Source organism: Schistocerca gregaria, chromosome 8 (genome assembly GCF_023897955.1).
Source record: "Schistocerca gregaria isolate iqSchGreg1 chromosome 8, iqSchGreg1.2, whole genome shotgun sequence".
Classification (NCBI taxonomy): Eukaryota; Metazoa; Arthropoda; class Insecta; order Orthoptera; family Acrididae; genus Schistocerca; species Schistocerca gregaria.
In genome coordinates, this window is record NC_064927.1 from 233,959,814 (window position 1) to 233,982,128 (window position 22,315).

The 22,315-nt window shown below is 44.5% G+C and overlaps 1 protein-coding gene across 1 annotated transcript in view; it reads right to left on the reverse strand.

Moving 5' to 3' along the window:
• LOC126284231 (uncharacterized) overlaps window positions 1-22,315 on the reverse strand; it is a 51,404-nt gene that overhangs the window by 3,617 nt on the left and 25,472 nt on the right. Inside the window, exon 3 of the mRNA XM_049983009.1 lies at window positions 6,141-6,284. Within this exon, the coding sequence (XP_049838966.1) occupies window positions 6,141-6,284 (144 nt within the window). The remainder of the gene's footprint in view (window positions 1-6,140; window positions 6,285-22,315) is intronic.

A 22,315-nucleotide genomic window follows, 5' to 3' on the forward strand; every position in this document is an offset into this window, starting at 1 on the left:
AGTAATATATTCGCTGATTTCTGAAGTCATTTCATCCATTGTAGTATGACACTCCATTGAGAGGGGGGGCTATAGCCCTGAAGACACCCCCCCCCCCCTCCCTGCCATCGCTCCTGGTTATCAGGAATATTACTATTTGTGCTTGTGAACTTTTCTTAAATATAAATAAATCAGTTAGAACTCAAAACTTTTATTTATAATTATATTTCCTGATCCCGCTGAGTAAACAGAGAGTAGAAACATTTCTTTCAGTGAGCAAAAGAAGAATGTGGACTTTCAGAGTCGAAACTATGGTCAGTATGTTCTCCATAGCTTTCTGGCTGACGACAAAAATAGTTTTCAGGCGCTCGTAGAAAGATGGCGCCGCCGCCCCACAATATCTCAGATCATTTATCAGTGCAGAGGCGGCCAGTTATGTGCTACGGCACACTGTAAATATCACACTAAAATTATTTACCTTCGAATGCAAGTTGGGAATGGCACTAAAATTACACTATTTCTATTTAAATGTAAGCTGTAACTCACAATAAAATTACACCATTTTCTTCGAATAAATCGGATCAAAACATTTGTTGTAGCACTCTCTCCGCGATAACTAGAAACGCTAAGATTAACTCTAGGTGATTACTCTGCTATTTACAATAAAGGACCTGACAGAGGGTTCATTGAACCATCTTCAAGCTCCCTACCGTTTCACTCTTTAACAGCACGCGGGAAAAACGAGCACTTAAATTTTTCTGTGCAAGCCCTGATTTCTCATATTTTATAGTGATGATCATTTTTCCATATGTAGGTGGGTGCCAACAGAATGTTTTTGCAATCGGAGGAGAAAACTGGTGATTGAAATTTCATGAGAAGATTCCGCGGCAACGAGAAACGCCTTTGTTTTAATGATTGCCACTCCAATTCACGTATCATGTCTGTGACACTATCTCCCCTATTTCTCGATAATACAAAACGAGCTGCCCTTCTTTGTACTTTTTCGGTGTCATCCGTTAGTCCCAACTAATGCGCATCCCACACCGCGCAGCAATACTCCAGAATAGGGCGGACAAGCGTGGTGTAAACAGTCTCTTTAGTAAACCTGTTGCACTTTCTATGTGCTCTGCCAATGAATCGCAGTCTTTGGTTTGCTCTGCCCACAATATTATCTATGTCATCGTTCCAATTTAGGTTAATCCCAGAGAAAAGACGTAGCTGTCTCTTTCCTACTGCGCATGTTACCATCTGACGTCCCTTTTGGCGCTAAGAGTGCTACCTTGCTCACAGTCCCAGGTCAGCATTTTTCTTTGAAATTGCATGTAGCATCCTGTGCACATATAGGGTATGAGTACTTTTTTAAGGATTAGTTGACTTGACGGCACTGTGAATGAATGGTGTAAAGCGCAGACTAGTTATTTGCAGATCGGCGTCTTATTTTATTTTTCTTAATGTTAGCTTATAAATTATAAAATTTAAAAATAGCAATTCATATATTCGATTTACTTACGATTTCTACCCTTTTAGTAAAAAGGCTATAGGTTAGAATCTAACCGTTAGATGGTGGTAAAACAAGCGAGTGCACAAGGAAATCTAGCAGGGTAGTGTTTTCTGGAGACGCCCTACTAATCTTCCTCTTTTCCAGCAGATATTTGGAGGAGAAAGTGAGATTTAAAAATATTTTTATCAGTTGCTTAACTGTCCAGAAGCAATCCATCTACATCATACTCCTCGTGCCACCAATTTTATACCAGTAACTGAGTCTTCCAACCCTGTTCCACTTGCGAATATCGCGTGGGAAGAATGATTGTCGGGAAGCCTCTGTATTGGCTGTAATTTCTCGGATTTTCTCTTCATGGTCATTACGCGAGAGGTATGTAGGGGGAAGTAGTATATCGTCCGACTCTTCCCGGAAAGCGCTCTCTCGAAATTTGGGTAGTAAATTTCTCCGTGAGCTACAACGCCTCTCTTGTAACATCTGCCAATGGAGTTCATTGAACATCACCGTAATGCTCAGGTGCCAAACTAAACGATCCCGTGACGAAACGTGCCGCTCTTCGTTGCATCTGATCTATCTCTTCTATCAGACCTATCTGGTAGGGATCCCATATAGACGAACAATACTCAAGAATGGGTCGAACAAGTTCCGTATGAGCCACTTCCTTCGTGGGTGAGTTACATTTCCTTAATATTCTGAATCTGGCATCTGCTTTTCCCAATAGTTGTTTTATGTGGTCATTCTGCTTAAGGCCGCTTCAGATAGTTACTCCTAGATATTTTACGGCAGATGCTGTTTCCAGCGGTTTGTCATCAACAGCGTAGCTACACAGTAGTGGATTTCTTTTCCTATCGATAAGCTCTAATACTCATATATTCATGAAAATCTAGAAGAAGATTTACCCCCAACTAGCGAAGAAACTGAAGAAGTTATTAAAACCTTATAAAGGTACTTGGCGCAGACTCCATTAGAGCAGAACCTTTGAAATGGTCTCTACCAAAAATAAGAAAAATGAGCTAAAATTAATCTTTGGGAAATCTTGGACAACAGAAAAACTCCCAGGAGAGTGGAAGGTGAACTTGATATATCTACCGGATAAGGAAGGCAATAAACAAGATGTTAACAACAACAGAGGAATTTCTTTACAATCACTCCCTTCTAACGTATTTTCCAAGACTATATTAAACAGAAACAGTGTTAGAGAGTAATTTTAGTGAATGTCTAGGTGGTTTTAGGAAAGACAGATCATGTTCTGAACCAACATTTAATCTGAAGTCAATCATTTGGCAGAGATTATTGTATTGAAAATTACGTGTAGAATATTACGCAAGAGTAGAGCATGAGTAATTTTTAAAACACCGTAGTCATAAACACATCTTCATAGAACAGTGAATATGTTCTTCAAGAACAAGGGTCCACAAATTGCCAGTCGCCCATTTTTTCCAAAAATCTTTTATTGTATTAAAACACAATGAATTACAATTTTATACAAAAGCTGATACAAACTCAATCACTATCCAACCATTTTTCAAATTTTTACGTTAATGAAAGATTTTAAAAAAATAAAATGAACAAACAATAAAATAAGAGGAAATGTTGATTAATATTCATACCCCCAGCATGAACCGATTTTAACTTACATGACCGCCCAGAAGCGGTATTGGGAAATCGATTTACGAAATCCGCTTTTGGGAGACACATGTAAACGGGTTGTTAGAATAGCAGATATAAACTTTACCAGATTTTAATTTTTTTGCACACAAGACGGCCACATACAGGCGAAACAATCAAGACAGTTAATCAAGAATTAAATGCCAACTAACGAAATGTATCCTACTAAAGTGACTGTAATTTTTATTGCGAGAATGAATTATTGGGGCACGACCCATGTTGGAGATAGTAACATTAGATCTAACTAGACTGCGGGATGAGCGAGAGCTCGGGAATTAGACAGGAACATGACTGAAGTCTTTTATTTATTTATTTTTAATTGTCGTAGTTACGCATGAACCGCACCCTAGAAGATATTTCAGTGCGTGTCTCACAGTCATTTTTGATAATAAAATACATTTATTATTAAAATATAAAGCATGTCGTTGTGATAGTACCAACAAAAGTCGCTAGATTGCAGGCCGATGAAAAGGTCGCACAGAACGCGAGATTTCCCGAACTGTTAGGTAAGCTGTTCGAACAGTTCGAGTCGTGTTCAAACACAGCTCCTACATAAAATTGTAAAATTTAAATATATTTAAATAGCTAGATTTCTATATGTAAAATTGTTGTTGTTGTCTGCAGTCCAGAGACTGGTTTGATGCAGCTCTTCGTGCTACTCTATCCTGTGCAAGCTTCTTCATCTCCCAGTACCTACTGCAATCTACATCCTTCTGAATCTGTTTAGTGTATTCATCTCTTGGTCTCCTTCTACGATTTTTACCTTCCGCGCTGCCCTCCAATACTAAATTGGTGATCCCTTGATGCCTCAGAATATGTCCTACCAACCGATCCCTTCTTCTAGTCAAATTGTGCCACAAACTCCTCTTCTCCCCAATTCTAATCAGTACCTCCTCATTAGTTATGTGATCTACCCATCTAATCTTCAGCATCCTTCTGTAGCACCACATTTCGAAAGCTTCTATTCTCTTTTGTCTAAACTATTTATCGTCCACGTTTCACTTCCATACGTGGCTGCACTCCATACAAGCACTTTCAGGAAAGACTTCTTGACACTTAAATCTATACTCGATGTTAACAAATTTCTCTTCTTCAGAAACGCTTTCTTTGCCATTGCCAGTCTACATTTTATATCCTCTCTACTTCGACCATCATTAGTTATTTTGCTCACCAAATAGCAAAACTCCTTTACTGCTTTAAGTGTCTCATTTCCTAATCTAATACCATCAACATCACCCGATTTAATTCGACTACAATCCCTTATCCTCGTTTTGCTTTTGTTGATGTTCATCTGATATCCTCCTTTCAAGACACTGTCTATTCCGTTCAGCTGGTATTCCAGGTCCTTTGCTGTCTCGACAAAATTACAATGTCATCGGCGAACCTCAAGGTTTTTATTTCTTCTCCATGGATTTTAATTCCTACTTCGAATTTTTCTTTTGTTTCCTTTACTGCTTGCTCAATATACAGATTGAATAACATTGGGGATAGGCTACAACCCTATCTCACTCCCTTCCCAACCACTGCTTCCCTTTCATGCCCCACGACTCTTATAACTGCCATCTGGTTTCTGTACAAATTGTAAATGGCCTTTCGCTCCCTATATTTTAGCCCTACCACCTTCAGAATTTGAAAGACGATATTCCAGTCAACATTGTCAAACGCTTTCTCTAAGTCTACAAATGCTAGAAAAGTAGGTTTGCCTTTCCTTAATCCTTCTTCTAAGTCGTAAAGTCAGTGTTGCCTCACGTGTTCCATTTCCACGGGATCCATACTGATCTTCTCCGAGGTCGGCTTCTACCAGTTTTTCCATTCGTCTGTAAAGAATGCGAGTTAATATTTTGCAGCCGTGGCTTATTAAACTGATAGTTCGGTAATTTTCACATCTGTCAACACCTGCTTTCTTTGGGATTGGAATTATTATATTCTTCTTGACGTCTGAGGGTATTTCGCCTGTCTCATAAATCTTGCTCACCATACGGTAGAGTTTTGTCAGGACTGGCTCTCCCAAGGCCGTCAGTAGTTCTAATGGAATGTTGTCTACTCCCGGGGCCTTGTTTAGACTCAGGTCTTTCAGTGCTCTGTCGACCTCCTCACGCAGTATCATATCTCCCATTTCATCTTCATCTACATCCTCTTCCATTTCCATAATATTGTCCTCAAGAACATCGCCCTTGTAGATACCTTCTATATACTTCTTCCACCTTTCTGCTTTTCCTTCTTTGCTTAGAACTGGGTTTCCATCTGAGTTCTTGATATTCATACAAGTGGCTCTCTTTTCTCCAAAGGTCTCTTTAATTTTCCTGTAGGCAGTATCTATTTTATCCCTAGTGAGATAAGCCTCTACATCCTTACATTTGTCCTCTAGCCATCCCTGCTTAGCCATTTTGCACTTCCTGTTGATCTCATTTTTGATACGTTTGTATTCCTTTTTGCCTGCTTCATTTACTGCATTTTTGTATTTCCTCCTTTCATCAATTAAATTCAGTATCTCTTCTGTTACCCAAGGTTTTCTCTTAGGCCTCGTCTTTTTACCTACTTGATCCTCTGCTGCCTTCACAATTTCGTCTCTCAAAGCTACCCATTCTTCTTCTACGGTATTTCTTTCCCCCATTCTTGTCAATCGTTCCCTAATGCTCTCCTTGAAGGTCTCTACAACCTCTGGTTCTGTCAGTTTATTCTGGTCCCATCTCCTTAAATTCCCATCTTTTTGAAGTTTGTGTTACAAATTAAAACCTGGTTCCTAACTTCTTCCATGTATACAACCTTCTTTTATGATTGAACCAAGTGTTAGCTTTGATTAAGTTATGCTCTGTGCAAAATTCTACCAGGCGGCTTCCTCTTTCATTCCTTACCCCCATTCCATATTCACTTACTACGTTTCCTTATATTAATTTATTCAATTTAATAACGATTACTACCACTGTAAGATAAAAGGCTATAGGCCTTCACATTGTAGCATACTATACTGGAAACTGATGCGATAGCTCACCTTTGACACCCGGAATCTGCATCGAGCGGTGTAGCCACCGGCGGCGCGTACCACGAAAGTCACCCTCTTGGCCTTGCTGGAGAGAGAGGACGGTTCGCCATTGTCTGCCCGCTCACAGCGGACCGCGTGGTTTCCCTGGGGCTCCTGGAAGTAGGGGTGTTCTCATATTAATTATATAAGTAGATATTGGTACTTTTGTTTACCTCCTACGGTATCAGCATGGATACGCACTCTGCTTGACAACGGCTACCGAGCAACTGACACTTGCTAAGAAACAACTGCCAATTGCTACGGAACAACTGACAATTTCTATGGAAAACCCGAACAATGACATCGGAACTCAATACAGAGGGAAGGACGCGTTAAATGCAGCGAAGCCTCTGCACGAACGCTATGTATGCATCTGGCCACCAGTTATCGTGGAGAGAGGGGATCACGCTATGCATCACAGAATGTGCACGAAATTCATCGGTATGGCCTAGGCGTATTGTCTGGGCAGATATTATTCACAATGACCGAACACCGGTGCATATCTTCGTGAAAGGTACCGTTACAGCGAAGCGATATTGCTGGGAGATTATTCTGGCTTATCTCCATCTATTTATAGATGCAGTAGATCCCGAATTTCTGTTTATAGACGAAACTGCCCGTCTAGACAGGACTGCTGAGGTGTCGGACACATAGGAAAGTGAAGAACACATAGGAAAGTGAAGATATTGAACGTACGTAATTACCTGGGTATTGTCCGGATCTAAAACCTATACAGATTGCCTGGGATGTTCCTGGCAGACGTGTTTCTCAACGAACGCCCTCCCCCGAACCATGCAAGAACTGAAGACCGCCTTGAGAGAAGTGTGGGACAATGCCCAAGAACTCAACAGTTCGGTAGCCGGCATTAATAAGGGATGCAAAATTTGAATTAGTGCCGGAGGAGGGCATATTCCTTACTAAGAGTGCAATATTGGGAGTGAGAACTGTGTCACACATAAAAGTTATTTATGTCAGTTATCCTGATTTCCTATGTGGTGAAATCTGTACTATTTTTCGTTACAAATACAATACTCTGCCTCTATTATGTGTGTACTGCGATTCATGTTGTCATCATTGCCTTTGATTAGTTTTGTCCAACAATGACTCTATTCCTTATCTATTGTCAAGCAGTGTAACAGACTATTCAGTAATTTCAAGGTATTTAAATAAATATCACTACTGGTGTCCGAAGTAGGAAATAGTGCTTGTGAAAATAGCCTTCCACCTTATTTTAATGAGAATTAAATTGTGTGCAGTATCTGTGTAGCAAACAGGAAACAGAAGTGCAGTAGTGAAAATTATATGCCATGTGCGTAACATGTGCAGCAGGCGGTGAACATATCAGATTTCAGCAACATGTGTCTGCAATATTAAGTTCACTGACGAAAAACGTGTTACACCAACAACAACTTTGTCGCATACCACCAAACTGATACTTCAGTATTTTCATGCCTGTGCGAGATGCTGATCAGAATTTCATCCATCTTCATCTTAGATCTTTAGCAACAAGGTTGATTAGCAGCAGCTCGCCGTACATTTCCCTCTTTGCAGTTTGACCCTAACTGTTGAAGTACCATACAAGAAAGGCCAGCACCAACGTAGTTCTGGTCGAACTATGCAATAAATAGTGTCACCTGTTCTTCTACATATTTCTCATGACAGTATTTGAAATCTACACAAAGTCTTATGTATTTGTATCTAAAATGAAATGCATTTCTGTTTTGTCCTTGAGTGTTGTTATTGTAGAACTGACTTTTATTACAAATGTGATTCCTGTAAAATTTATAACATAGCATCTATTACTTTTGTCTATTTATAATAGGCCATCAGATGATAGGTTAAACCAGTAACGCGTGACAGCAGTTAACAAACAAATTCAGAGAAAACAAGCGACTATTTTTAAGCAATCACACAGCCTTTTTATAAGCTTTCCAATAATGATATTCATAACGGTTGCATCCCTCTACAAGAAGTTTCAGTCTGATTTAGAAGTGTTTATGCCGTCATACCGTCTTAACCAATTATCGTACAACGATATAATTTTGTAGGTATATTCAGAAGTAACAAATTTAAACGTCACGCATGATGCGGAAGTATTTCACGCATCTCTGTGTTTATGACGTCATATCTCTTAATCTATGGGTCTTATAATAATATATATATAATAATATAATTCTGCACGTACATTCACTGGTGTGTTTGGAGACTGACTGAAAAATGTGTCACGAATACAGTTAGTAGTGCAGAAGTAATAAAATTCCATGCCTGATGAGGCAATGTTATTGCACGGACAGCGAAAATGTAGCATGCGATAAACTGTTTTCCTTTCATCATTTTTTGGGGCTGTCAGCGAGAAAAAGCTTGAAAAGGTTTGAGATTATATGTAAAGCTTGTTGCTAGTCAGTAAGTGCTCTCATTTTAAAATACTGTATGAATAAAGTATGCGGAACTGCGCGTCGTGGGCCGGCCGCAGTAGTCGAGCGGTTCTAGATGCTTCAGTCTGGAACCGCGCGGATATCGCTACGGTCGCAGGTTCGAATCCTGCCTCGGGCATGGATGTGTGTGATGTCCTTAGGTTAGTTAGGTTTAAGAAGTTCTAAGTTCTAGGAGACTAATGACCTCAGACGTTAAGTCCCATAGTGCTCAGAGCCATTTGAGCCATTTTTTTTCGCGTCGTCTATTATACTACCTTTTTCATCCCCAGCCCCCGTCTCTTTGATATGTAGGTAGCTCTAACCACCACAGCGATTCTCTACAGACAAGAAGTTATATGTGTACCAAGTTTAGTTGAAATCAGTCCAGTGGTTTAAAAGAAGTGGAACATACATACATACATACATACATACATAGGAACATAGTAGATACATACCCCACACTGATGACCCAAAACAGTAAGTCCACATACTTAATAGTATGTTGTTCCACGTTTCAAACACAGTTCAGCAGAAATTCTACTTGGCATGGATTCTACAAGTCCTTGCCAGGTTTCCAGAAGTATGTGACATCAGACGCCTGCGAATCGGTCAAGCAATTCCCGCAAATCACGAGATTGTGGTTTGGGGGCACGCAGCTGGCACCCGACACGTGTTCCAGTGGAAACAGATCAGGCATTGGCCAAGATGTCAATGTGAGTTCACTATAATGCCCTTCAAACCACTATAGCACGATTCGGACCTTGCAGCACGGACAGTTACCCTGCTGGTAGATGTCACCGAACTAGGGGGAGACTTCAAACATGAAAGGATGCAGGTGATACTCAGTAATGTTCACGTAGTTGTCATGATGGCTTCGAGCACCACCACAGATCAAAAAAATGGTTCAAATGGCTCTGAGCACTATGGGACTTAACGTCTGTGGTCATCAGCCCCCTAGAACTTAGAACTACTTGAACCTAAGGACATCACACACATCCATGCCGGAAGCAGGATTCGAACCTGTGACTGTAGCAGTCGCGCGGTTCCGGACTGAGCGCCTAGAACCGCTAGACCACCGCGGCCGGCCCACCAAAGATCCCTTGGAAGCGCAACTCATAGCACCTCCTATCATAATCCTGCCGTCCCCAGCCTGCATCTGTGGCGCGGTACATGTTTCGTGCAGCCATCTACATCTACATCTACATTCATACTCCGCAAGCCACCCAACGGTGTGTGGCGGAGGGCACTTTACGTGCCACTGTCATTACCTCCCTTTTCTGTTCCAGTCGCGTATGGTTCGCGGGAAGAACGACTGTCTGAAAGCCTCCGTGCGCTCTCGAATCTCTCTAATTTTACATTCGTGATCTCCACGGGAGGTATAAGTAGGGGGAAGCAGTATATTTGATACCTCATCCAGAAACGCACCCTCGCGGAACCTGGCGAGCAAGCTACACCGCGATGCAGAGCGCCTCTCTTGCAGAGTCTGCCACTTGAGTTTGCTAAACATCTCCGTAACACTATCACGGTTACCAGATAACCCTGTGACGAAACGCGCCGCTCTTCTTTGGATCTTCTCTACCTCCTCCGTCAACCCGATCTGGTACGGATCCCACACTGATGAGCAATACTCAAGTATAGGTCGAACGAGTGTTTTGTAAGCCACCTCCTTTGTTGATGGACTACATTTTCTAAGGACTCTCCCAATGAATCTCAACCTGGTACCCGCCTTACCAACAATTAATTTTATATGATCATTCCATTTCAAATCGTTCCGCACGCATACTCCCAGATATTTAACAGAAGTAACTGCTACCAGTGTTTGTTCCGCTATCATATAATCATACAATAAAGGATCCTTCTTTCTATGTATTTGCAATACATTACATTTGTCTATGTTAATGGTCAGTTGCCACTCCCTACACCAAGTGCCTATCCGCTGCAGATCTTCCTGCATTTCGCTACAACTTTCTAATGCTGCAACTTCTCTGTATACTACAGCATCATCCGCGAAAAGCCGCATGGAACTTCCGACACTATCTACTAGGTCATTTATATACACTCCTGGAAATTGAAATAAGAACACCGTGAATTCATTGTGCCAGGAAGGGGAAACTTTATTGACACATTCCGGGGGTCAGATACACCACATGATCACACTGACAGAACCACAGGCACATAGACACAGGCAACAGAGCATGCACAATGTCGGCACTAGTACAGTGTATACTCGTATCCACCTTTCGCAGCAATGCAGGCTGCTATTCTCCCATGGAGATGATCGTAGAGATGCTGGATGCAGTCTTGTGGAACGGCTTGCCACGCCATTTCCACCTGGCGCCTCAGTTCGACCAGCGTTCGTGCTGGACGTGCAGACCGCGTGAGACGACGCTTCATCCAGTCCCAAACATGCTCAGTGGGGGACAGATCCAGAGATCTTGCTGGCCAGGGCAGTTGACTTACACCTTCTAGAGCACGTTGGGTGGCACGGGATACATGCGAACGTGCATTGACCTGTTGGAACAGCAAGTTCCCTTGCCGGTCTAGGAATGGTAGAACGATGGGTTCGATGAAGGTTTGGATGTACCATGCACTATTCAGTGTCCCCTCGACGATCACCAGAGGTGTACGGATAGTGTAGGAGATCGCTCCCCACACCATGATGCCGGGTGTTGCCCTGTGTGCCTCGGTCGTATGCAGTCCTGATTGTGGCGCTCACCTGCACGGCGCCAAACACGCATACGACCATCATTGGCACCAAGGCAGAAGCGACTCTCATCGCTGAAGACGACACGTTTCCATTCGTCCCTCCATTCACGCCTGTCGCGACACCACTGGAGGCGGGCTGCACGATGTTGGGGCGTGAGCGGAAGACGGCCTAACGGTGTGCGGGACCGTAGCCCAGCTTCATGGAGACGGTTGCGAATGGTCCTCGCCGATACCCCAGGAGCAACAGTGTCCCTAATTTGCTGGGAAGTGGCGGTGCGGTCCCCTACGGCACTGCGTAGGATCCTACGGTCTTGGCGTGCATCCGTGCGTCGCTGCGGTCCGGTCCCAGGTCGACGGGCACGTGCACCTTCCGCCGACCACTGGCGACAACATCGATGTACTGTGGAGACCTCACGCCCCACGTGTTGAGCAATTCGGCGGTACGTCCACCCGGCCTCCCGCATGCCCACTATACGCCCTCGCTCAAAGTCCGTCAACTGCACATACGGTTCACGTCCACGCTGGCGCGGCATGCTACCAGTGTTAAAGGCTGCGATGGAGCTCCGTATGCCACGGCAAACTGGCTGACACTGACGGCGGCGGTGCACAAATGCTGCGCAGCTAGCTCCATTCGACGGCCAACACCACGGTTCCTGGTGTGTCCGCTGTGCCGTGCGTGTGATCATTGCTTGTACAGCCCTCTCGCAGTGTCCGGAGCAAGTATGGTGGGTCTGACACACCGGTGTCAATGTGTTCTTTTTTCCATTTCCAGGTGTGTATATTGTGAAAAGCAAATGGTCCCATAACACTCCCCTGTGGCACGCCAGAGGTTACTTTAACGTCTGTAGACGTCTCTCCATTGATAATAACATGCTGTGTTCTGTTTGCTAAAAACTCTTCAATCCAGCCACACAGCTGGTCTGATATTCCGTAGGCTCTTACTTTATTTATAAGGCGACAGTGCGGAACTGTATCGAACGCCTTCCGGAAGTCTAGGAAAATAGCATCTACCTGGAAGCCTGTATCTAATAATTTCTGGGTCTCATGAACAAATAAAGCGAGTTGGGTCTCACACGATCACTGTTTCCGGAATCCATGTTGAGTCCTACAGAGTAGATTCTGGGTTTCCAAAAACGACATGATACTCGAGCAAAAAACATGTTCTAAAATTCTACAACAGATCGACGTCAGAGATATAGGACTATAGTTTTGCGCATTTGCTCCACGACCCTTTTTGAAGACTGGGACTACCTGTGCTCTTTTCCAATCATGTGGAACCTTCCGTTCCTCTAGAGACTTGCGGTATACGACTATTAGAAGGGGGGCAAGTTCTTTCGCGTACTCTGTGTAGAATCGAATTGGTGTTCCGTCAGGTCCAGTGGACTTTCCTCTGTTGAGTGATTTCAGTTGCTTTTCTATTCCTTGGACACTTATTTCTATGTCAGCCATTTTTTCGTTTGTGCGAGGATTTAGAGAAGGAACTGCAGTGCGGTCTTCCTCTGTGAAACAGCTTTGGAAAAAGGTGTTTAGTATTTCAGCTTCACGCGTGTCATCCTCTGTTTCAAAGCCATCATCATCCCGGAGTGTCTGGATATGCTGTTTCGAGCCACTTACTGATTTAACGTAAGACCAGAACTTCCTAGGATTTTCTGTCAAGTCGGTACATAGAATTTTACTTTCCAATTCACTGAACGCTTCACACATAGCCCTCCTTACGCTAACTTTGACATCGTTTAGGTTCTGTTTGGCTGCGTTTAAACTTGGAGTGAAGCTCTCTTTGCTTCCGCAGTAGTTTCCTAACTTTGTTGTTGTACCACGGTGGGTTTTTCCCGTCCCTCACAGTTTCACTCGGCACGTACCAGTCTAAAACGCATTTTACAATTGCCTTAAACTTTTTCCATAAACACTCAACATTGTCAGTGTCGGAACAGAAATTTTCGTTTTGATCTGTTAAGTAGTCTGAAATCAGCCTTCTATTACTCTTGCTAAACAGATAAACCTTCCTCCCTTTTTTTATTTTCCTATTAACTTCCATTTTCAGGGATGCTGCAACGGCCTTATGATCACTCATTCCCTGTTCTGCACTTACAGAGTCGAAAAGTTCGGGTCTGTTTGTTATCAGTAGGTCCAAGATGTTATCTCCACGAGTCGGTTCTCTGTTTAATTGTTCGAGGTAATTTTCGGATAGTACACTCAGTATAATGTCACTCGATACTCTGTCCCTACCACCCATCCTAAACACCTGAGTATCCCAGTCTATATCTGGTAAATTGAAATCTCCACCTAAGACTATACTATGCTGAGAAAATTTATGTGAAATGTATTCCAAATTTTCTCGCAGCTGTTCTGCCACTAATGCTGCTGAGTCGGGAGCTATCCACTTCTACTTCACTACAGGATTACTACTAACAGCGACAAACACGCCACCACCGGTTGCATGCAATCTATCCTTTCTAAACACCGTCTGTGCCTTTGTAAAAATTTCGGCTGAATTTATCTCTGGCTTCAGCCAGCTTTCTGTAACTATAACGATTTCAGCTTCGGTGCTTTCTATCAGCGCTTGAAGTTCCGGTACTTTAGCAATGCAGCTTCGACAGTTTACAATTACAATACCGATTGCTACTTGGTCCCCGCATGTCCTGACTTTGCCCGGCACCCTTTGAGGCTGTTGCCCTTTCTGTACTTTCCCGAGGTCATCTAACCTAAAAAACCGCCCAGTCCACGCCACACAGGCCCTGCTACCCGTGTAGCCGCTTGCTGCGTGTAGTGGACTCCTGACCTATCCAGCGGAACACGAAACCCCACTACCCTATGACGCATGTCGAGGAATCTACAACCCACACGGTCGCAGAACCGTCTCAGCCTCTGATGCAGACCCTCCACTCGGCTCTGTACCAAAGGTCCGCAGTCAGTGCTGTCGACGATGCTGCAGATGGTGAGCTCTACTTTCATCCCGCTAGTGAGACTGGCGGTCTTCACCAAATCAGATAGCCGCCGGAAGCCAGAGAGGATTTCCTCCGATCCATAGCGACACACATCATTGGTGCCGACATGAGCGACCACCTGCAGATGGGTGCACCCTGTATCCTTCATGGCAACCGGAAGGACTCTTTTCAAATCTGGAATGACTCCCACCCGGTATGCACACGGAGTGCACATTGGTTTTCTTCCCCTCTCTTGCTGCCATATCCCTAATGGGCTCCATTAGGCGCCTGACATTGGAGCTCCCAACTACCAGTAAGCCCACCCTCTGCGACTGCCCGGATCTTGCAGACTGAGGGGCAACCTCTGGAACAGGACAAGCAGACATCTCCGGCCGAACATAAGTATTAGCCGGAGACAGAGCCTGAAAACGGTTCGTCAGACAAACTGGAGAGGCCTTCCGTTCAGCCCTCCGGAATATCTTTCGCCCCCTGCCACACCTCGTCTGGATGACGGCGTGTTAGGGCAGAACTATCGATCTGGTGTAACAAGAAAGGCGATTCACTCGACAGGCGACTCGTTTCCATCGATCAGTGATGCTCTTCCCCCCTGCAGTCATGACAGACGATGTCGTTGGATTAACACAGGAACACGTAGGGGTCGAGAGGTGTGGAGCTCCATGCTCCACAATGACCATTGAACGCTGTCCTCCAAAACGTGTCAGCACCAGTATAGTACCCTGTCGCCAAATCTGCCACAGATCACTGCCTATCCTGGATTACACAGCGGGGATCCGTCGACTACGTTTTGTGATGAGATGTGGTCGTCCAATACCATACAGCCTACGCGTTGTTTCACCATCCTTCAACCACTTTCCGTACGGGCTCATGACAGTGGTACGCCAACAGGTCACCAACTTCGCCGTTTCAGAGATTGTCGTTTTCAGCCGCAGCGTCCCAAAAATGTGAGCCGGTCGCTGTGGCCGAGCGGTTCTAGGCGCTTTAGTCCGGAACCGCGCTGCTGCTGCGGTCGCAGGTTCGAATCCTGCCTCGGGCATGGATGTGTGTGATGTCCTTAGGCTGATTAGGTTTAAGTAGTTCTAAATCTAAGGGACTGATGACCTCAGATGTTAATTCCCTTAGTGCTCAGAGCCATCTGAACCATTTTGAACCAAAAATGTGTCCTTCGCCAAAACCGTTTAAGTGGAGTTCTGCATTTGCGGTCCGTATTTTAGCTATAATAACTGTCATTCATCTCTCTTCGGCTTACATTCTTTCCCTACGGCCTCACGTACCCTCAACACCACCAGGAGGCTTTCATCCTCGCTTGTGGGCAGTGGTCATAATGTTTTGATTCATCAGTGTCTAATGTGTATGGATGTCGAACACACGTGCATTTTATTTTTGTTGAGGTTGCTCACCCAAACTTCATTGGTCTCAAAGATGAAATTGCAAGTGCTTTAATGCGTTTTACGGCTGCAAAGTAATCGGCAAGGTATGTTCCTTTACTGAACGATCTATTGATTTTGGGTACCATTTCAGACAAATGAAACAGGGATAACTGATGTGTCAAAACACATTTGGTTAAAGAAGTAAAAAATGGATAAAATAGCGTGTTGCAAACGATGGAGATTTAAAAATCAAATTTAATTAGCTAACAATGGAAAAGGTATACACGAGCTTCCAATATTAGCAAAAGGATTGTGTTTTGACATATGTTAACGCCTGTATCCGTGGTCTCAGGATAATATCTTTGGGTTCTAATCAAAATCTAGCAGCCCCTGCTTAAATTTTGACTAAAGTTCATCAGCATGGTGCCCGAAGATTCCAGCATAAAGAGTCATCCTCGTTCAGCCAACAGCCTTCTCAAAGAAGGCGGAGGAGCTGACAAAGGTCCAGGGCACCCTTTTGTCCTTGCGATGCAAAACTGCCTCTAAAAGACCGAAGAATCAGCAATGATCAGCGTCGTGAGGATGCAGAGGGCAATGGAAACCACTAGATTAAGAGACATATGATGTGTATCCACATGGCATGTAGCTACCAATTCAAATACTGTCATGTACTCATTCGTGAAATATTTGAAAGTGTCTAAGAAAAAGCCTGAAAACGAGAATCCAAAGGCTCAATCTAGATACAACGGGAAGGAGGGAGACACTGAATTGAAACGGATTTCTGATCACACGGATATAGAGTAATCTCAACATCAGAAAAAATTATGTATAATGGGAGTTGGATTCGTTTTCAATAGGAACGTAGGACCGATCGTGAGTTACGTGAAAAGTTCAATAATAGGATCTTTCTCGCCGTAATCGACAGTAAACCAACGCCAACAATATTAGCTCAGGTTTACAACTATGAAGAGAGAGAGAGAGTTGTTCGAAGACATTAAACGTGTAATTCAGTATGTAAAGGAAGACGGAAAACTAGTAACCTGTTGTAGGGGTAGGAATAGAAGACAGGGTTACAGAGGAAAATATGAGTTTGGTATTAGGAGTACGACAGGGTTTCCTTTTTGTGTTTGTGCCATCAGTCTTCTGACTGGTTTGATGCGGCCCTCCACGAATTCCTCTCCCGTGGCAACCTCTTCAACTCAGAGTAGCACTTTCAACCACATCTTCAGTCAGTTGCTGGATGTATTCCAATCTCTGTCTTTCCCTACAGTTTTTACCCTCTACGGCCCCCTCTAGTACCATGGAAGTTGTTCCCTGTTGTCTTCAAAGCTTTCCTATCAACCTGTCCTTTCTTCTTGTCAGTGTTTTCCACGTATTCCTTTCCTCTCCGATTCTGCGCAGAACGTCCTCATTCCTCGCCTTATCGGTCCACCTAATTAGCAACATTCGTCAGAAGGACCACATCATCTGGTTTTCCCACAGTCCGTATTTCACTGCCACACAACGTTGTGCTCCAAACTAAATTCTACTCTCAGTAAGGCCTATGTTTAATACTAATAGAATTCTCTTGGCCAGGAATGCCCTTTTTGCCAGTGCCAGTCGGCTTTATACGCCCTCCTTGCTCCGTCCGTCAACGATTAGTTTGCTACCTCGTAGCAGAATTCCTTAACTTAGCCTACTTCGTGACTATCAATACTGACGTTAAGTTTCTCGCTGTTATTATTTCTGCTACTTTCGTCTTTCTTCGATTTACTCTCAGTCCATATTGCCGCGAGGGGTACCCGCGCGGTCTAGAGGCCTCTTGCGACGGTTGGCGCGGTTACCCCTGTTGGAGGTTAGAGTTCTCCCTCGGGCATGGATATGTGTGTGTTGTCCTTAGCGTAAGTTAGTTTAAGTTAAATTAAGTAGTGTGTAAGCCTAGGTACCGATACCTCAGCAGTTTGTTCCCATAGGAACTTACCACAAATTTCCAATCCATATTCAGTAGACATTAAACCGTTCATTCTAGTCAGCAGATCCTGTCACTTTCACCGAGGATAGCAATGTCATCAGTGAATCTTATCATTGATATCCTTTCGCGTTGAATTTTAAATCCCCTTTCTTTTATTTCTATCATCACTTCTTCAAAGTATAAACTAAACAGCAGGGGCGGAAGACTACATCCCTTCTTGCACCCTTTTTAATTGGAGCACATCGCTCTTGGTCTTCCACTTACGTTATTCCCTCATGGCTCTTTTACATGCTATATATTACCCGTCTCGCCCTACAGCTTCCCTCCAGAATTTCGAATGCCTTGTACCATCTGCCATTGTTGAATGCTTTCTCCAGGTCGAGAAATTCTTTTGTGAGGTAACGGGAGAGTCGTCGCGCCCTGAAAATATTCTAAGTTCGGAGGAAGCAGTGGCTGCATGGGCCGCTTGGCAGCCGCGGGCCTCTCGGCAGGCAGACCACCTGATGGCAGACACTGGCCGAAGCAAGAGGGGTCCAGCCGCGTGGCTGGGAATTCCATGGTGACGCTATGTTGACGAAGGAGACCCGCCGGGAGTGCCAAAGATGGTGCACTTTGTCAAACCTTAATGCCACACATTTCACAATTCGTATAGAGGTTAATAGTAGCCAGATGAATCGTGATACCTCAAAAAGTAACGTGTACTATTATTTGCACGACGATTCTGATGGTATAATCAGATTTTCAATATCTTTATTAGTTTAAAGTTTAGTATCTGACGGTAAATTAATAAAAGTAACACTCAGCAACGAATTTCCAAAATCTAAACGGTTCCTCTGATTTCGTCGATCTACGTGTATTTAGAAAGCTATTAGTGTAAACCTAAGTTGGTATGAATTACAGGCATGTAACTTAAACAGTACATGAGTTATTGGAGGTCAAAGTGGCCGATCACTATCGATTGCGTCAGGCCCCCACAGTTAAACGAAGATACGGTAGCAAAAAAATGGTTCAAATGGCTCTGAGCACTATGGGACTTAACATCTATGGTCATCAGTCCCCTAGAACTTAGAACTACTTAAATCTAACTAACACAACGACAACACACAACACCCAGCCATCACGACGCAGAGAAAATCCCTGACCCCGCCGGGAATCGAACCCGGGAACCCGGGCGCGGGAAGTGAGAACGCTACCGCACGACCACGAGATGCGGGCGATACGAAAACAGCACGCTTATAAGTATATTTATACATCTATGTCTTTGTTTATATCCGATATATACTATTCATGAAGAAATTGGTTAAATATTTACTGTGTTTTAGAAAGCACAGAGACATCAGGTACTGGCCTACATTTTGCTTGCTATTCCTTTGATATATGTTTATTTGATTTGTTTATGTATTTAATAATGAGTGCTTCAGTGTGTTTATGGTCCAGCCGTAGGAATATTTATTTAATTTCAACTTATTTAAATGTAAATCCAGCATTTCGTATGTGTTTCAATACGTTTGTGACTGTTCATTGCCTTGAAGACATGGAGGGAGCGCTCTAGCCAATCACAGCGCTCGTTACTAAGGGAGGTAACTACCGAAGTGAATAGAGGGGTAGCTCTTGAGGTGCGGCAGTGTTGGAGATTACGGCACAGGAGACGGAAGACGTTGGACGCGACAGTCGGAGGAGACTTGGACAGCGAGCAGTTTGCGCGTGGTCGCGGAGGACAGAAATATTTCGGAGTACCGACCTGTGCTCTTGTGTGAATTCTGTGGCTTCTTCAGTGAAGACGTAGTGTGAGTTCAGAAGTGAATATCTCGCGAGCTATGTTGTCGTTCATAACTAATTACGTGCAGTAGGAATCTATCGTTTCCCTGTTTTTCAACTTATATTTTATTTAATTGCTCGACCATCGACACCACTAAGTGTTTTCCAGAAATATACCGCATTCTCTAAAGTACTTCTTCTATCGTACTCAGCATTAGTCGTTAAGAAAGAACCTGAAGATTTTATTTAATTGCAATCTTTCATTAATAAATTTATATGTTACTTTCATAATTCGGAATTTCCGAGTGATAGAAACCTTCGACCGTTCAGTTCATGTGTGTATTCTTATCGTATACTGTAGTGTCAGCAGTATTTGGCCTGTAATGCGGCAACTACGTATCCCAGGTCCTAGACAACGAAACCAGCCAAAACGTTTAGTATTTCAACTCTGAGTCGGTGGGTGCATAGTTGAGGGCCACCATTTCATTGCATTTATTGTTTTGAAAGCCCGCACTTTGAACTTGTCTTGATTTTTCTTTAGTCTTGCTTCCATTATCAACCGCAGCTTCAGAATTACCTCTCTGGAGCCTTTACCTTTCCGAATACCAAAGTTTTCGTCAATTCACACATTCTCAATTTTATTTTCCGTTCTTCTGTATATTATTCTTGCCAGCGACTTGGATTTATGAACTGTTAAGTTGATTGTGCGATAATTCTTGCACTTGTCAGCTCCTGCAGTGTTCGTAACTGTCCAGGTGATATTTTTCAGAGTGAGATGATATATAGCCAGACTCGTACATTCTACACACCAACGTGAATAGTCGTTTTGTTGCCACTTCCCACCTAAGACTGTTTTCGCTTTTCTACATGCTGAGTCAGTCTTCGGACAATCAATTCCTTTTCTATTTATTCACACTTTCAGTGCAGTCATTTCGCTTTCCTTCTCTGCACTTACCATTCATTTCATTCTTAAGCTGCTTCTTTTTCTGTATCCTTAATTTCCTTGAACATTTCTGTTCCTTGTTTCACCGATCAGCTAAAGTACGCCTTCTGTTACCCATGATTTCTTCACAGTTACCTCCTTTGTATCTACTTTTTCTTTCTAACATCTGTGACTGCCCTTTTTAGAGATGTCCATTCCTCTTCAGGTGAACTTCCTAATGAGCTATTCCTTATCTGAATATCAATAGCCTTAGATAACTGAGCCGTGACGCGGCTGGCGCCAGTGTTCTCGCACTTAGAATGGCATCGCTGCCATCGACTATAGGGTCACCATCTTTGCCTTCCACGATTCAGCCCTGTGGTCGGGTGGTTAACGGGGAGAGAAAAGAGACGGCGGAGTGGATATTCGCAGGGTCGGAGGTGGCTTGTTTACGTTTACCGTGAGGCCTGTGGTACCACACCTGTACGCTATGGGCAGGGTCAGCGAGAGATCCTGGCAGTGAGTTGATGGAACCTCAGGTTTGGTATCGCGGTGGTGCACTGTTGTGTTTTGGGGCTTTTCTGCTGCGAGGGCATGTATAGGTTCTTGTTACTAGATGTGTCTATGGCGTGACGGAGGAAATGTGTGATGCTCGCCGCTGTTGCATGTGAAAATGCTTCGTCTGCCTTGTGTCTGTGCAGGAAATTATGTGCAGTAAATACACTCCTGGAAATGGAAAAAAGAACACATTAACACCGGTGTGTCAGACCCACCATACTTGCTCCGGACACTGCGAGAGGGCTGTACAAGCAATGATCACACGCACGGCACAGCGGACACACCAGGAACCGCGGTGTTGGCCGTCGAATGGCGCTAGCTGCGCAGCATTTGTGCACCGCCGCCGTCAGTGTCAGCCAGTTTGCCGAGGCATACGGAGCTCCATCGCAGTCTTTAACACTGGTAGCATGCCGCGATAGCGTGGACGTGAACCGTATGTGCAGATGACGGACTTTGAGCGAGGGCGTATAGTGGGCATGCGGGAGGCCGGGTGGACGTACCGCCGAATTGCTCAACACGTGGGGCGTGAGGTCTCCACAGTACATCGATGTTGTCGCCAGTGGTCGGCGGAAGGTGCACGTGCCCGTCGACCTGGGACCGGACCGCAGCGACGCACGGATGCACGCCAAGACCGTAGGAACCTACGCAGTGCCGTAGGGGACCGCACCGCCACTTCCCAGCAAATTAGGGACACTGTTGCTCCTGGGGTATCGGCGAGGACCATTCGCAACCGTCTCCATGAAGCTGGGCTACGGTCCAGCACACCGTTAGGCCGTCTTCCGCTCACGCCCCAACATCGTGCAGCCCGCCTCCAGTGGTGTCGCGACAGGCGTGAATGGAGGGACGAATGGAGACGTGTCGTCTTCAGCGATGAGAGTCGCTTCTGCCTTGGTGCCAGTGATGGTCGTATGCGTGTTTGGCGCCGTGCAGGTGAGCGCCACAATCAGGAGTGCATACGACCGAGGCACACAGGGCCAACACCCGGCGTCATGGTGTGGGGAGCGATCTCCTACACTGGCCGTACACCTCTGGTGATCGTCGAGGGGACACTGAATAGTGCACGGTACATCCAAACCGTCATCGAACCCATCGTTCTACCATTCCTAGACCGGCAAGGGAACTTGCTGTTCCAACAGGACAATGCACGTCCGCATGTATCCCGTGCCACCCAACGTGCTCTAGAAGGTGTAAGTCAACTACCGTGGCCAGCAAGATCTCCGGATCTGTCCCCCATTGAGCATGTTTGGGACTTGATGAAGCGTCGTCTCACGCGGTCTGCACGTCCAGCACGAACGCTGGTCCAACTGAGGCGCCAGGTGGAAATGGCATGGCAAGCCGTTCCACAGGACTACATCCAGCATCTCTACGATCGTCTCCATGGGAGAACAGCAGCCTGCTTTGCTGCGAAAGGTGGATATACACTGTACTAGTGCCGACATTGTGCATGCTCTTTTGCCTGTGTCTATGTGCCTGTGGTTCTGTCAGTGTGATCATGTGATGTATCTGACCCCAGGAATGTGTCAA